The 17047-nt window shown below is 42.5% G+C and overlaps 1 protein-coding gene across 1 annotated transcript; it reads right to left on the bottom strand.

Moving 5' to 3' along the window:
- Nucleotides 1–2127: 2127 nt before the first annotated feature.
- ARF3 (ADP ribosylation factor 3) lies at nucleotides 2128–15781 on the bottom strand. Its single transcript, XM_032209946.1, has 5 exons — nucleotides 15644–15781; nucleotides 12373–12577; nucleotides 10742–10852; nucleotides 8831–8955; nucleotides 2128–5558 (listed from the first exon to the last, which is right to left on the bottom strand). The coding sequence occupies exons 2-5, from the start codon at nucleotides 12518–12520 to the stop codon at nucleotides 5397–5399; spliced, it is 546 nt and encodes a 181-aa protein (XP_032065837.1). The 5' UTR covers nucleotides 12521–12577; nucleotides 15644–15781; the 3' UTR covers nucleotides 2128–5396.
- Between the last annotated feature and the right edge of the window lie 1266 nt (nucleotides 15782–17047).

Genomic DNA, 17047 nt, shown 5'->3' with positions numbered 1-17047 from the left:
AGTTTTCATAGGCAAAGCAGGTGCTCTCTGAGTAACACAGCTCATCTTCTCTGTATTATTTCATCTTCTAAAGAAGAGAAAGTCACACATTCCCATGTCATGTGCCTAGCAATCAAAATCATCCAGGAATTAACCCCCCTGATTTTCCCACAAGGAGGCAGCATACACTCAAAGTAATTTAGGCCTGCCTGGAGGGAGACACCTACTTGAAAGCACAGCAATTGGTTTGGATGCCAATCAAGGTCTCTTTGGCTGTGACTCACTGGTGTGTGCCTGATGTACACCCACACATACAGCCCAAAACACTTCATTGCCTGAGGTGAAACACAGGGTAGAGTCCTTGATTGTACAGAATTTGACTATACCCAGAGCGAAGAAAAGATAAGAGAACTTGTACATATGAACTTGGCAATTGAACGTTATTCCAATATCAATGACAGGAAAATGTCATCCACTGCATTGACTAGCTTAAGCCAGTGATGGACAGTTAGATACATAGAATAACATACGCAGACTAAAGCTCTGAATTGCTTCCCATTTTAGATTCCAGGCAATGTTTATTCAAATATGGAAATAAATGTTTTCCAGACTACTATATAAGAAGTGGAAATCCTTCAGACTTGTCCTATTGAACATTTTGTAATAGTTTTAGGAACAATACTCGTTTCTCTGTACTATCAATATAACTGGAATAGGAGTGTTCACAAAAAATGGGTTTTTCAAAACAAAACATACCTTGCAGCCATAGAAGCAATGATGACACATTATATGAACTTGTATTGTGTTTTGAGCTTATCTCTGGCATTAATCGAATCCTTCCAGAGACATCCATGGTATGCACAGTACTAGTGTTGAATTATTGTATTCCTATTGATATAGATGTAATGGATATTTCAATCCTTTATTCTCTTGAATATCTAATAGTATAATCTGACAACTCATTCTAAACAATACTTGTGTAATGTTCCTTAAAAATTATTAAATCACCCATACATTTAAGCAGGGTTTTTCTCTTCTTTTGATGCTAAGTAAACAGACAAATGGAACCTAATTAATTGCACATTAAATTACAATATGCGAGACTATCAGAATAGTCTGAATGATATTATTGGGAATTCTCTTTTATATTCCCTCACCTCCCAAACCATAAATGAATGAATGTGCAGGACCAGCCCTGGCTGCATTTTTCATCACCTGCTGAGGTTAAGTCATAGGCTCATGTGTATAAAAGGGATTTTTGCATAGCGGAACCACTATCAAAATGCAATTATTCAGAGTTGCCACTAAAAAGCCCAGGAGTAAAGAAAATGCATGTTCAGGGCCACTCATTATTTCCTAGAACACTAGTTAACAATTGCTTTTCAAGCCAGCACTATTATATCATATATTGATATAATTTATTTCCCAAATTTCCGAACCAGCTTTTCCTGATTGTTGCTTTATTTAAAGCCATCAAATACTTCCAATGTCACTTTCAAATTCTGGCTCACCTTTGCCTGCAATTGCAATTTATGGTTTGCCAAAAGGAGACACCAAGTATGGGATATTTTCATTCATCAATTCAAATGTATGGAAGATTTAATCTTGGAAACAATTTAAATAGAAACAAAGGGCATATTCGCTATACAAAAGGAAGACTGGACCTATTGTCAATGGATAAGGGGGCTCTTTAAACATGGATAGCTTCAGGACCATCCCTGACCCTGCTTGTAGGATTTAAAAAAAATATCTGTAATCCAACATGAAGCCACAATGGATAACGCAGAGCCTTCATGACTAAATTTAAAGTGGGAAACTATGACCACTCAAGTGCCACTGAATTACGGCCCTCTCTCTCATAATATATGATGAATGGGCTGCTGGGAACCAACTCAGCCACACCTTCTTAAATTTTCTGCCACTGGAAATAAATTTCTTTTGTGACGAAAGAACAAGCCATTGTTCTTGAAGGCTTAAAGCATTTTCAATGATGCAGAGAGTATAGAAATATTGCACGCTGTCCTGGAATCATGAAATGAACTACAAGCATTCTAATTAAATGTCATGCTGCTCTTTGTTATTTGAGGAACACAGCCTTTTTAGCAGGCTACTTCAATTACTTCCATGTGATAAGGAGACAAGATTCAATTATTTTAAACAATGTTTAATGGGATGAACTCTCCAGTTGCAACAGGGTAGCTCAAAAGCCTGAGTAAGGGGCAGCAAACTTTTAACTCCAAAAACATAATTCAAGATTGCTGAAAAGAGACACCGTGTGAATTGCCAAATTCAGGACTCTTCCAATTCCTTGAGGGTGCTTATGTGAACTCCCTGGACATAACTCAATTTACTGTCAACAGATGATATTTTCCTGCACCAATAGAGAAGGCAGAATGGATATGAAATAAATGATTTTAGCCAGTGTCCCATTTATGACAAGGTTCCTAAAAATAATTAAGCTTCCTTAAGATAACATACATCCAGAATATTTCCCTGTAATGGGCAGGCTGAAGGATATATATTGGATATATTCAAGTATTTAGTCCGTAGATTCCGCTAACATGCCACACAGCTCAAATGCACACAATTTAACACCGCCTAGAATTTCATGCTATGCAAAGGGAATTCAAGGACAATCTGGGGTCTTTCTGATAGATTTTTTAAAAAGAAAAGGTCTTTTCAGGGGTTGTACAATCCCAATGCCAGTTTTAATTGGGCAGATGGACAGATAGCCCTCCTGGGAAAAAGAATTTTCTAGGAAATTCTAAGAGTGAAAGCTGGTCCCAGAATTCAGGGACCTTGGCATTCCAGTGTCTCATGATTATTTGACAATTGACAGTGGAAGGCAGGACACAAGGAAACGAAGAAACAAAGCTTTTCTGTCTCCACAGATTAAGCACACAGTTGTTACCTCCCTTTCAGGCCTCCTCAATCAGCTTCTCTCACAGGCACCAAACAAGGAAACAAGGTTCTTATGCAGACAAGCAGGTTTGGGTATGGGAAGCAATTTTAGGGCCTGATGCACCCTCATTTTGGAGCAATGAGCGGAACAGAGAGCCCAATCTGATGTCCTCAGCGTGGACAAGCTGCCTTCTTGGATTAGTAACTAATGGGATTTAGCAACTCATCCAATATCTCTCCTCAATACAGGAAGAGAGGGGGCTAAATGCCACTTTGGATTAAAGACACCCCCATCTCAGAGAAATGCAGCTCTCTGTTAAGCTGTTTCTAATTAAAATAGTGCCTGCATGTCCATCACCGCTCCTGAGCAACCCAACTCTGGCCAAAAGGACCTTGATGCTAAAGAGAAGGCAGGAAATGTGAGGGGGGTGGGGGGAGACAGGGAAGAGAAATGAGGATTCAAAATGAAAGTCACCAGTTAATATGGAGTTGTCAGCGGGAGAGACAGAAGGAAGCAAAGATCACTGTGTTCTGGTCATGTGTAGAAGCTCAGCATCCTCTACATGGAACCCCTTAACCCACCCAAGCCCTTTGATTCATGGCATGCTCCCAGAAGTTAAGACAACTCTTAAAACAGATTTTTCAACTCTCAACTCAAGCTGAGAAAAGACAGGAGATACTCAAATCTCAATTCAGAGAACTTGCATTTCCTACTGAATGTTTGATTTGATTTAAGTCTCTAAGCTGTGTGTTCCAGCGACAGAAATAGAAAGGAAACAACCATTCTGAGTTATGAACGGTGTCACGCTCATCCACCTCCCCCATACCAACCAATGGAAAAAGAGCAGATAGGAGACGGTAGCTACATAAAACGAGTTTAATATCCAATGGGAGTGCACAGAGGTCACGGTGCATCCAACTGTTCAAAGAAGGGCGGGGGGGGGGGCGAGAAGAACACAAACAGGGAGCCATGGCCCAAGGTATAAAGAAATCAGAACTAAGGGGAAAGGAAACCACTTACACCAAGCAAAGGGGGCTGAGGTTTTGAGGGGGAAGTGGCAAGGAGAGAGCAAAAGAGGAATAAATACACATTTGTCCGAAGTGGGGAGGGGAATACACAGTACCAACACTGTCCAGAGGCAGGGAGTGACCCAAAAGTTACATGCAGTGACCTGGGCAATCATTACTACCCAAAATTAACAAGGGAGGGGGAAAAAAAACCTGACTCTGCCACTTCCCCCAGCATGGGAAAAAGAAACCTTCATGGGCCAGAGTACAAATCCAAGGGCAGCAGAGGGAGGAAGGGAGGGTTCTCCACTGGGGTCATATCATGCAACAGGGCAGCCATGAGAGAGCCCCCTCCTCTGTGAGTTCCAAGGGGAAGAGAAATAGCAAGTTGGTTGGTGGAAACATTTAGCAGCTGGGATGCCCCTGCAGGTGTGCATATACATCCCTTGGATGGAAAGTCCAGGCCAGGTAGCCAAGGGTGGCATTAACATCTGCTCAGGTAGCTTTTGATAGCCACTGGTCCCAAAAATCTCCTGCAGCAACCCATCAATGCTGATTCCCTTTTAGGGAGGGGTGGAGAAGGGATTTTCTTTTTCTTTTTTGCATGGCTTAGGAGACATTATTCAGGGCTCTAGCGCCATTTGGTCTAAGAGGTTGGAATGCAAATGATCCCGCTCATCAGCAGCATAACAGAGCTAACTGCATGAGTCATTAATAAGACTGTGAACAGGGTGATAAAATGGGTAGCAAGAAATAGAGCAGGACATTCAATATGATTGCAATCTCATTAATGCCAACAGGGGGAGCTAGCTAATACAGATAGGACAGCAAGAATACATACTCTAGTCTGGGGAATCTAAAATCCTTCTACTCTTCCCACCCACCCCCACCCCCACCCCCACTTCTTCCTTCATTGTCTCCCTCGGCCCCTGTACATGTGGAGGCTACACATCATTTCCCTTATTCCTGGCCTCATGACACAGAAGTTTTCCACCAACCTGCACCAACAGCACACAAAAGCAAGAAGCAGCTGCCACTGAGGAATATTGGTCACCTCCGAACAAAGAGAGCCAAATTTCACAGACCACCAAAAATACAAAAATTGATCCAACTAAAAGATAGGGGAGAGGAAAAGAAAAAGAAAGAAAGAAAGAAAGAAAGAAAGGCCACAGAATTGGCATCCAACTCCCACTTGTCCCAACCCTCCCACCACACCCATATATTTTATTATCTCTATATATATATTTATCACACACGCACGCGCACACACAGAGACCGTGCAAAAAATCCTGGTAGAACCAGAACATGAGAAAGAGAGAGAGAGAGAAATCAAAAGTTAGCCCCAACCATCCCCCTCCCACCCCCTACCCACAACAGCAACCGGTGCCGGCAAGAAAAGCAAACCCAACAGGGAAGAAAGGATGTGACAGGGGAGGACAGGAGGGAGGGGATCAACCCAAAGTAGAACCAACAGTGCGGGGCTTAGCCCACCACTCTCCCTCCTGCACTCATTTCTTGTTCTTCAGCTGGTTGGCCAGCCAATCTAAGCCCTCGTAGAGGCCATCTCCGCTGGTGGCGCAGGTGGCCTGGATGTACCAGTTACGATGGCGCAGTGAATGCAGGCCCAACTTGTCCGTGATTTCTGCCGCATTCATGGCGTTGGGAAGGTCCTGGAAAGGAGGCAGAAATGAAAGAGATTAGAAACTAAATATGGCCAATGGCGCCCCAAGACCTTCAAAATGAAGACCCTAGAACAAAAGGGGTGCTCAGAAAGTAACCTCTGGATTTGGTTAGGAGCCTATGCCTTCTTTTGCTTGGGGTGGGCTGAACCAGCCCCATGCAGGGAGCTGGTAGGAATCTGCTGAAGGGAACCACTTTTGGCCAGCAGAGCTTCTCCAACTGCTCCTTATAAGTAGTTTCTCTTTCCCGTTTCATTCTTAGCTTTCTTGTTCTGTCATCAGGTTCTGTAGACTGGGGAGTTCATTCATGGCCTCCAGATCTCTACTGAGTTCAAATCCCAGAAACCTAAGCATGCAATTTTGAGGCACAAAGCTCACCAAAGCAGAGATATCAACCTTAAAATACCTTTAATAAGAATTGCTCTTGGAATTGCCTTCTGCCCTACACAAAGGCCTGAAATATCCAGCCCACATTGTAGAATTGCACAACCAATCCCCTCCCTCTCCTAGTTAGGAAGGATTGTATATTTTAAAAAACCAATTGCTGGCATGGAGGAAGTTTGCACTTACTTAATGCGTTGTGCTACTCAGTGATGTGAGCAGATGACATTTAAAATCCTTTTTTATGAATTCCTAGTTCAAGCTCTCGCCTTCCTACTACCACATCCAGTTGCTTTACCCGGAGGATTTACTCCCAAGCAAGCACTCTATGAAAAGATATTTGATGTTGTCACAGAATAGAAGGTGCCCAAACTGTTAACTGTACACAGTAATCATGTGTCAACTTTCTGTCCAAGTGACACATGAAGAAGTCAATGACGGGGGAAGAGGCATCTGGGCAAATCCCCACCCCACTTCACTTTAAAAGAAACTTTCGATGATAGCTCAATGTTAACTCGTATCAACATGCTCCTTTTCATTCTACTCATATGTGCAAGCTGGGGAATAGGGCAGACATAGTTCAAACAATACTATTTTGCATAACTTATACTGCTTTTGTTAATGATAGGGCATCAGAGCCTGAAATTAAACCTTGTTTAGTATCTGTTTTTAATTTTCAAGGAATAGCAAAGTTACAGCACCCACTCTGAAGCATATTTTCCCCATGGAAGGGGATCATAAACAGTGTTGAAAAGACCCTAGACTCCCCTTCAGAAACCAAATTTAACTGTCAACCCCACAGGATTTTAAATGCTGGTCTTGGGGCATTTCTACAGTACACAGCTGCCAAGGAGTGAGATTTGTTTTCCCTCAGTTTTCAGTTGTCCTCATTTGCACAGCAGTATTTTCATGACCATTCGTTTTAAAGAATAACAGAGAAGAGTGCACCAAAGCAAGGTAGCAGCAACTTCTCTTAATAGAAATAGCAACTGATGGAAGAAGCAAACACATCTGCACACGTTTGGCACAATTATTATCAACTCTTTGCCATGGAAAAGAATTATTTGCACCCATTTCCCACATCACTTGAAGTGTAAGCTATAAGCACACCTGCATACTGGCCAGCTATACAATGTAGCAAGGGAAAAGCTTTACAACCTAAGATAATACATACACAAAAAAACCGTTTTTGACAGTGGGAATTGAAATATCCCTGGGCTGCAAACAAGAGGATTCTTGATCATTCTTGTGTTATAGCCAAATGGGTCAGTAATTTATCAAGAGGACTCACTAAAGCAGTGACTTAGAACAGGGCATGCCTTACTCCCTGTTGCCCTATTAAGTTACCTGGGAAGAGGCTCTATGCAATGTAGCAACCACAAAGGAAGAGTTGGGCTTGTTTTTCAACACTCATAAGACAGGGAAACGTACATGGAATGATATTCCTTACCAAGAAGAAACTGCAAGTGCCAATGTTAAATAGACCAATATGAATGTCTCTTAATTAACTGCACCTTATACAGAAACTTTTTTGTGCGTGTTATTAAGTAAAAGCATCTCTGAGTTGAAGAATTCCGAGTTCAACTTTGAGATTGTAGATATGCAAGGGTTTCATTTGGGAACTTGTGAGTGGACACTGCACCAGATTATAGGAAACAAACAAGCTTTCTTTGCCAAACTTTTTAAATAAGGTATCATTTAAGGTCCACCTATTTTCTTCTTGGGGAAGAGATGATGTGGTGATATGTACTTCATTTATAATGAATGGTTAAGGTGCTTCACAGCTATGACATCTAATACAGGTAATCGACTTACAAAGTTTGTTTAGCGACCATTCGAAGTTACAACAGCACTAAAAAGTGACATGACTGTTTTTCACACTTATGACCGTTGCAGCATCCCCATAGTCACATGATCAAAATTCAGACAGTTGGCAGTAGAGTCATATTTATAATGGTGTCCTGGGGTCACGTGATCACCTTTTATGACCTTGTGACAAGCAGTCAATTGGGAAGCCAGATTCATTCAACAACAGTGTTATTAACTTAACAACTGCAATTGTTCACTTAGCAACTGTGGCAACAAAGGTCATAAAATGAGGCAAAATTATCTTAGTAAATGTCACACTTAGCAACAGATATTTTGGGCTCAATTGTGGCCTTACGTTGAGGACTACCTCATAGTGACTTGCTTCATAATGTATGGGAGAAAAAGTATGAATGGAAAGAAGAGAATGACAAGGAGGAATGGGGGAAATGTCAGTCCTTTAAGGTTGCCTAGATTACTGGGATTGATTCGTTCTGTTTTTCCTTCCCTTCTGGGCCAGCCTAAGCCTCTTTCCAACACTACTCATCTCCCAGGACTCAAGGAATCTTTCTGCCCTTTTTTATTTTTCTAATCCTTTCTGAGTATTTCCCTTAAGGCTTCTACTGGACTCTCTACGGAGCAAAAGTAGATGGACAAGTGTGGATGTATGCGTTGAATGGAATAGAGAACAAGTAGTTACAGTTATGGTGCTCTACCTTCCTTACATACCTCACAAATGAACCCTAAATCCTCTCTCCTGAAGGAATGTGATTCTCAAGACACCTACCATCTTCCCAAACAGGTTTTCTTCTGAATTAGTGCATAGGTGGGTAACATGTTATGAATCCCAAGCTCAACCATCAACAGAAAAAGATGCTACATGCCCTTTTCAAATTTCATTACCAAAATTATTTCTGATCCACAGCAAACTGGTAGACAGAATGTATTTAGGTTGGATGCAACTATCAACTATTCTCCATAGATGGGAGATCTGCCAAACATTTCTGACTCAAAACAGACTTGACTTGGAACCAACCTGCCTAATCTTCAAGGCAGTTGGCCCATTCCAGACTCACCTGCTTGTTAGCAAAGACAAGGAGAACGGCATCTCGCAGCTCATCCTCTGCCAGCATTCTCATCAGTTCCTCACGTGCCTCATTTACTCGTTCTCGATCATTGCTGTCCACTACAAAAATCAGGCCTGAAAGAGAACATGTCTGTTTATTTAAGAGTACAGAAGAAATATATGATTAAAAGAAATTGGGTATTTTGTAATGCAAAGTATGAAGACATGGAAGGTGGAATTATGACTCCTTCAAAAGAACATAATTAAAACATCAGAAGTTATGATTATTACAATGGGCAGATCAGTCACTCAAAAGTGCTGGAAACTTAGAAAGAAAAGCAAGGATATGAAATAGCCTCCACTTTGAATTCTTTAATGGGAGGAGGAAGAAAAGGCTTTCCCTTGGAAGCCCACAGGTTATTTACTAAACAAGAAAAATAGAAAGAAGAAAAAAATCCACTGGACTTCAAGTCACATTTTCAAAAGCTTAGACTCAATAAATGTACTAAATTACCGTAATTTTGGGCTGACAACCACACATTTTTAATTTTGCCTTGTCCTAAATACATGAATTGGCCTAGTTTTCACACTTGACTGGCAGAATTGTGCACTAAATGAAAATACAAGCTTTTTAACTCTTCCCTTATGTGAATAAGGACATTGCCTTACAAACCAATCCCCCAAAAGAACTGCAAACATAAAAGTCCAAACAAGGTGTTTAAATCAGCCAATTAATCTCATACCTTAACAAATAAGCCCATGTTATGCTGCCAAATTTAAGAAACCAAGAGTTCTTTTGTAGTCCATGGATTTCAAACTGTATCAGATTATAATAAAACCCTAATTCTGCAGGCCAGAAATGTTCCACTGGATCATACTGAGTAACTCCGATTAGAACCACTATGAAGCAGGTTATTCTACACCAGTTTTGCAAGATAGACAAAAAAGCAACTAGTTCAAATATTTTTCCCATGTATCTAGCTTGCTCACACATGCCTGAATAAGTAATTTGTGGACAGAACATAAAGTCTGAAAAAATGCAAAAAGGCATCTGGTCAATTAGATGCAATAATTTGCCTGAAGTGAGTAGCTATTTAAAGCCTTGAAAATTAAAGGAATGAGGGTTTGTTTTGGTTGAGTTCCAAAGCTTATTTCACCGCCACATTGTTCTTACGGTTAGCAAGGACTTCATAATTCTTAATCTATGCATACCATTGTATAACTTATGACCACTGCATAAGTTTAAATCTCAGCAGATTCCAAGATAAGTATCTCATGGGGGGAAAAAGAAACAAAGAAACAAACAGCAGTGTTATCAGACATATAAACTTGCCGAGCATCTTGGCTGCTTAGAAATCACTGCTTCATTTTGAAACTGAGAGACAGCTACTGCTTAATCATTGCTTCCCTTGTGAAGAATGTGTCAAAGGCTTCAAATGGACCCTGCAATTAAGATTGTTTAGACAGCTCTTCCTAATAAAACATTCTCTAGCTGGCTTACAAAACAGACCGATCAATTGAAAGCTTTTAAAAATAATGAAAGCGCAAAGAGAAGCAAGCTAACAGACTACTTGTGACTGTGTTTGGACCTATTGTGTGTATTGCCTCTATATGGGTTCAAGTCATTTTTCAAAACAGAAACAATACCGGTACAATGAAGCCATATAATAAAACAATTCTTCGCCTAACAAAGCCATGTCAGCTAAAAGATAACTGGCTTTTGAAATTATTATTATCTGGTGGATGCACATCTTTAAGTGCCGCACAAGAGCTTACCTCTGAAAACAGCAACTTCAAATGGATTTCTAATTAAGAAGCAAAGGAGCCTTAAATACCTGCTAGTGTGAAGAGCAGGGAGAAAGGGAAAGCACTTTAGTCCCAATAAAGAAAAGATTTCCCTCTTAGTCTTCCCTTCCCATACCTTGGGTATTCTGAAAGTAGTGTCGCCAGAGGGGGCGTATTTTGTCCTGGCCACCAACATCCCATACAGTGAAGCTGATGTTCTTGTATTCAACCGTTTCAACGTTGAACCCTGAGGAAGAATAACATGGTCAGGATTTGGGCTGCACAGTAGAAATGTAGCCCACTCTGGCAATTAACACGGAGCACGAAGGGACATCCAAGAGCAGGACTGAGAATCAGGCATTACAGAGGTCACAGCTAATCTTCATATTCAGAAGTAACATCCCTAGTATTAACAGGACTTTGCCTATGTTTATAAAAGTGCAGATGGATGTGCTGCACAAGGATTAAGTTGGCAGACCTGTTTTTCCATCTAATGCCATCTCTATGTAAAAATGAAAGGAGATAATTCTCCTGCTTACATTTAGAATTAAAAAGAGGACCTTAAGCTTCAGCATTCATCAACAAGAAGTACTTGCTGATAAACACATTATATTGAGAGATCTTAAAAGCGTACCACATCCCCAATCAGAATCCCAGCTGTGGAAAAACAGCAGGTTTCAAGCAACCAGAAGCCCCATAGTATTACTAGCTCTCAGTAATCTCACAAGTGAGTCATTTTTTCCCACATACTTGGATAAAAATCAAAAGATGCAATCCACGAAGCACCATTGCTATGCAATCTGTTCATAGGGGTCCAACATAAGCACTTCTAATGAATGGAGCCTGTGCAGCAACATTGTATAGCCAATTGCACTCCAAACACCTTTGGAGGCCCTTTAATTTATGACAATGCTATGTTTCCAAACTTCTCTTTGCAAACACGTTAGCTCATTTTCATTCACTCAGAGACAACAATGGCATTTTGATAGCAATTGGCTATGATGGGTAAAATGGAGCCTCTAAGCAGCAAAACAGAATATCTTTGAGCAGCAGTTGCATGGAAGAAGGGTATTTCATTATGGGGGTTGCATGCTCTTTGTTTTCTAAAAAGATGAAGGTAAGCCCCTAAAGATATTCAGACCAGATAGATCTCTAGATCATTTCAGAAAGATCTGGATGACATTCTTACTACACAAAGGTATTTTTAGAATGACTTTGTGATTAGAAGCCAAATATTCACTATTAGGCAGACCTTGCCCTAGTAGTCCTCATAAAATACCAATAATAAATCAAGTATAGGCAAGCCAATAGCATCACAGGCAGGTTTTGCCCATGCGTGTTTCATTTTTCATCTAGCTGCTGCCAGTACTGTGAGTCACCTTCATTAAGTCTAATGTGTGCCACATCACGGAGAGAGAAAAAAAGAGTAGTTCAAATGACAGATGACAAGGAAATGACTTTAAGTCAGCCTTAACCTGACCTGGTGCCCTCCAGAGGTGTTGGATTTAAACTCCCATAATTCAATCAACAGAACAGAGAAAGTTTGTTTAAATTTATTGGATTACATGCCTACAGCATGCCAATCTTTACAGAAATTGACACAATATCCCTGGAAAGTACATAGGAAACGTCCCATGGGAAATAAGATATTTTATTATGCTACTGTCCTGAAATGACAGTCCAGATTCATTCTGCAACCATTTGCATGCTCGCAGTTCCACTTTCGAAATGAAAGGAAAGTACTTTCCAAAAACAAGGCAGCCATACCAATAGTAGGGATAGTGGTGACAATCTCTCCCAGTTTCAGCTTGTAGAGAATGGTGGTTTTCCCAGCAGCATCAAGACCCACCATAAGGATTCGCATCTCTTTTTTGCCAATCAGGCTCTTCAGCAAGTTGCCAAATATGTTCCCCATGGCAGCAAGTTCAACGGTGCAGGACTAGGCTTCTTCTGTCCAGCTGGTGTCAAAGTCCTACAAATGTGGAAAAGGCTATTAGCTGGAGAAGCAATAACGCTCTCTAAAATGTCTTAGGGTGATCAACAGAACCACAGGAACAGATCTTGAGACTAGAGAATTAAGGACTTATAGGCTAGCACAGAGGAGAGGAGCACATATGGCTCTTCAAATACTATAAAACTTCCCATCAACCCCTACACTTGATAGATTGGCTAGAACTGACAATAGTGAGCATCTAGCTTTGTATTAGCAGACCTACTAATAGGTAGGTAGGCTAGAGTAGCAGATATGCACTTTCTTATAGGTCGTCTATGAGGTTTCCTGGTTCTAAAACATTTCTGCAGACCAAATACATTCAAACACTTAAGCACAAAACTCTTTAACTCAAATTCAATAGGCACTCCTTGAAATCAAAACAACATTCTCAATGATAGACAATACAAAGACATATAGGGAAATTCTCTCTGTGGTGCAGCATCTCTTTTAACTCGCTCACACACATATTTAACATGGGAACACAAGTTGCCATCAGAAAATCTCTTATATAAGGGTGCACAATTGTTTTCAAGCTGAGGGCTTACTTTAAGGGAGTAGCACCTGGAAGCTAACCTCCAAAAAGTGCTCTGAGCCAAGACAAATATATAGGCACAGGACAAAAACAATGCTTTGACTTTGTTTAAATGTAAGTGGAATTACGATATAATTAATATATTGTTTTCTATTGTTTTAATCATTTCACTCAATGATAGTAAAGATTACAAATTGATAACTTTTCAAGCAGCTCTAGGGCATGTCCAAAACTTTGGGAGGCTGCAAAAAATAAATAAATTCCAAGGCTATCTGTTAATTTCAAGCAAAAGGAAAAAAGTATGATATGAACTGAAAGCTTGCTTTCCTAAAACCTTCTGCAAATAAAATTTAACAAAGCCTATTTATCTACCATTCATTTTACCGTAATATTGTCTATATTTACGGCATTGGAGTAGCTTGAAAGAGAAATATATCAATTCTACATGGTGAGACATTTTTTTCTTAGTTGATCAACTGGAGGCCATTCTTGGTCAAAGAAAAACGGAAGTAGCAACTCATTACAATAGTCCTATAATTTCTCTGCCTTCCCTTTAATAACCATGGAATATTAATACCATTTGAGCATTTCATCACTGAGGCTTAACAACATTCATTTCTTTTAAAGCTCTCCGATATACACAATTCACTGCCTAAGTTATCAAGTGCATATTAACTTCTAAAAGCAAGTAAAACAAAATAAAACCAATCCTCATTATACATACTTCATCAAGTATGCAACTTTGGGTAAGGTCAAATACAGTAGTGGATTACATGAGTTTAATACAGCAAACCCAGGCCCAAATATTTAAGGAATAAAAGGAATATTCCAGTCTGTATTCCTATATGAGTACAAGGCCAAAGCCAGTATGCTTTAGTAGACAGAGATACACAGACGATAAAAAAATGCATTTAAGCTTCAGATTATGTGATATGTTTTCACACAGATGCAATCCAATTTGGAAGAGTTCAGGGTCTTCACACTTGAGATAGTTGCTTATTTTTCATCCCACTAGAAAGTTATTTTGAGGACGGGTTGCTTTTTTAGGAGGCAACTGGACTTTTTGTATTTTTCTTTGAAGACATTTCACTTCTCATCCAAGAAGCTTCTTCAGTTCTGACTGTATGGTGGGTCGAAGCTTCTTGGATGAGAAATGTCTTCGAAGAAAAAAAATGTAGAATCCTTACAGATTGAGGAAGGAACATACATAAAACCAACATAATGAGAATTGCAGCACATACGAATCCACAGATGGTGATGGGGGCAGGATAGGCTTGTCAACACAGGGACAGTTCAGTCCTGTGAGGAACCCTTTCTCCAGAGTCACATTAGTGAAAAGCAACACAGAGGCAAGGGGACACGTGTGCCAGGCACTGCCTGTCACACAACCCATGCCAAGCATACACACTTCATAGGGCCTTTGGCAGATTCCTTATCCCATTTCTCCCTCCCTCCACCACACCACCCACCCCGCAAAAACATGGGTGCTCAGAAACAAGGGAGTCCCAATAGGGCTCAGCTTTCCTGCCCAAACTCCCCACTCCAAGGAAAGGGCCGCTCCTCCTCCCCACTTGATTTCACTTGGCAGCTTCCGGAGCCCTATCCACCACCTCCCAGAATCCCCGCTCCGGCTTATACTGGAGACACCAGGCGCCCTCTTTTCTTCAAGACGCTCCGGCTCGACGCTGGTGGGATTATTGCAGCCTTTCCCCCTCCCCCTCCTTACCTTAAAAATTACGCCCGGGCCTTAGCAGTCGGGAGGCTGAACGTTACTCTCTCTCTCTCTTTCTTTCCCTTTCCCTCCACCAACCTTCTTAAAACAGTCCGGCTACCCACCCGGAATTTTTCCCCTTCCAGCTTACGAGGCCCCGTCTGAGTGGCACCCACCGAAAGGGGTAGGTGGGTGGGTGCCATCCACCCACCCGCGTGTGGTAGAACACGCAGCCCCCCCCTTGCTCCTCCCGGGAAACCCGCGCCTGGGAATCGCTCCGTTGCCACCGAGCCTGCGACACCCCCACCCCCACAATTGCAGCGCACGCACGCGCGCTCCCGTGGCCCCGGCGCTGCGGGCTGGAGCCGTTGGGACGTCCTCCCCTCCCTGTTATTGTTCGGCTTCCAAAGGAACGACCCCCTCCCCTACTACTCCCAATAATTGGCACTGCCTTCCTCCCTCCCACACACGGTAACCGCCTCGGCAGCCACCCCGCTTCCCCCGCCTCCGTGCAAAGCCTTTGGCCCAGCCTCTCCCCATCGCCCTTTGGGTTTCCGAATGACTTGTTTTCCGCTGGAGCCCCACGCCGACCGGCCTTCTTCAACGCCTCCCCCCACCCCCCACAAACGCCAGCCCCGCTGCCGCCGAGCTTGCCTTCTCCTTTGAGCGGCGGTATTTCTTCCTTCTACGCCGCGCCTCCCTCCCCACCTTTCCCAGCCCCCGCTTTCTTTCCGGTTCACCCGCGGCCGCTTCGGTCGCCGCCCCCGCCAAAGGGAGCCGCGGGCCCTCGAGAAGCACCCACCTGCTCCCCCGCGCGCGCGCGTCCTCCGCCTCCTGCTTGCCCAGCTGACTCTGCACTCTGCGTCGTCCCCCTTTCCAGCCGGAAGCGGCGGCGGCGGCAAGCGGCAATCAAGCAGGCCCCTGGACACGACGCTCTCGCGAGATCTCGCCCACCCACCCCTCCTCCTTCGCCCAGTCGGGTCGAGGGCGTTCGTCTCGCGAGACTCTGTGTGGCCGTCGTCTCCATGGTAGCAGCTGCTGTGCTGCGCGCGCGGTGACGGGGAGGGTGGGGGGACAGAGAACACTGCCGCATGGAGGGGCGTTCTTGAGTTGCATCTTGGCTTGGATGGTCGTTTCAATGGATGTTATTAGCTGTCGGAGGGCTGCTGTGTGTGCAGAATGGCTTGGAGATATTGTGCCCGATCAGAAAGATCGGCAGTTCGGTGGTTCCAATCCCTAGCGCCGCGTAACCGAGTGAGCTCCCGTTGCTTGTCTCAGCTTCTGTCTTAGCAGTTCGAAAGCACGTTAAAAATTCAAATAGAAAAATAGGAACCACCTTTGGTGGGACGGTAACAGCGTTCGGTGAGCCTTCAGTGTTTAGTCATGACGACCACATGAACCGGCCACATGAAACGGTGATGAGCACCGTCCCCTAGAGTCGGGAACGACTATATACACTTTAGTTATCATAGATGAGGCTGGAGCCACTGGACCTAATAATATGTAGGTGCTATCAGGAATGTCTTGATCCATTGTTGAGATTTACACACACACACACCACACCACCCCCAGCAAGACAATTGTTCGGTTACTACCAATTTTTCATGTTCCAATGCATCAGTTTGGTTTTTTTATTCTTGTCAGCTTATGCTTTCTTCCTCTGAAGTTTGACACAGTGAGGGTGGATGCACTTTTGGAAGATCCAAAGGATCAGGCTGGGGATAGGTCATTCCCTCTTTGTATTTAAGAGTTGACAATAACTTCTTAGCAAATAATCAGTTAAGTTTATACTTGTGTCATCTGTTTTGCTAGCTTCTTATCTACTTTAGTTTTTCCAAACTTTGGGGCCCATCCAATGACTCCTGCTTTATGTGTCCAAACAGTCTTTCTTCTTCGCTTCCAAAATGATATCAGCTTATTTGAGATTGTTAAGGTTGAATTTCAGTTTCTCCTACTCCAACATTTCTTATCTATCTTTGTGTGTGTGTGTGTATATGTGTGTGTGTCTATGTCCCCTAACTCCACTGGGTGTGTGTGTTCTGTTAAGATACAGCCTGTTGTGCCTTAAAATGGCTTCTACTGTACTGCCTTAAAATGGTTTCTATTGTACAGTGCAATGGAGTTGCCATGGTAATGGCTTCGCAGTACTCCACAAGTTTCAAGGCAGATAAATTTTTGAATCTCTCTGGAGTCCAAAGTCCTATTG

This window comes from Thamnophis elegans, chromosome 2, assembly GCF_009769535.1.
Source record: "Thamnophis elegans isolate rThaEle1 chromosome 2, rThaEle1.pri, whole genome shotgun sequence".
Lineage (NCBI taxonomy): Eukaryota > Metazoa > Chordata > Lepidosauria > Squamata > Colubridae > Thamnophis > Thamnophis elegans.
The sequence above is the reverse complement of the archived record's forward strand: the minus strand, read 5'-3'. Positions and strand labels throughout refer to the sequence as shown.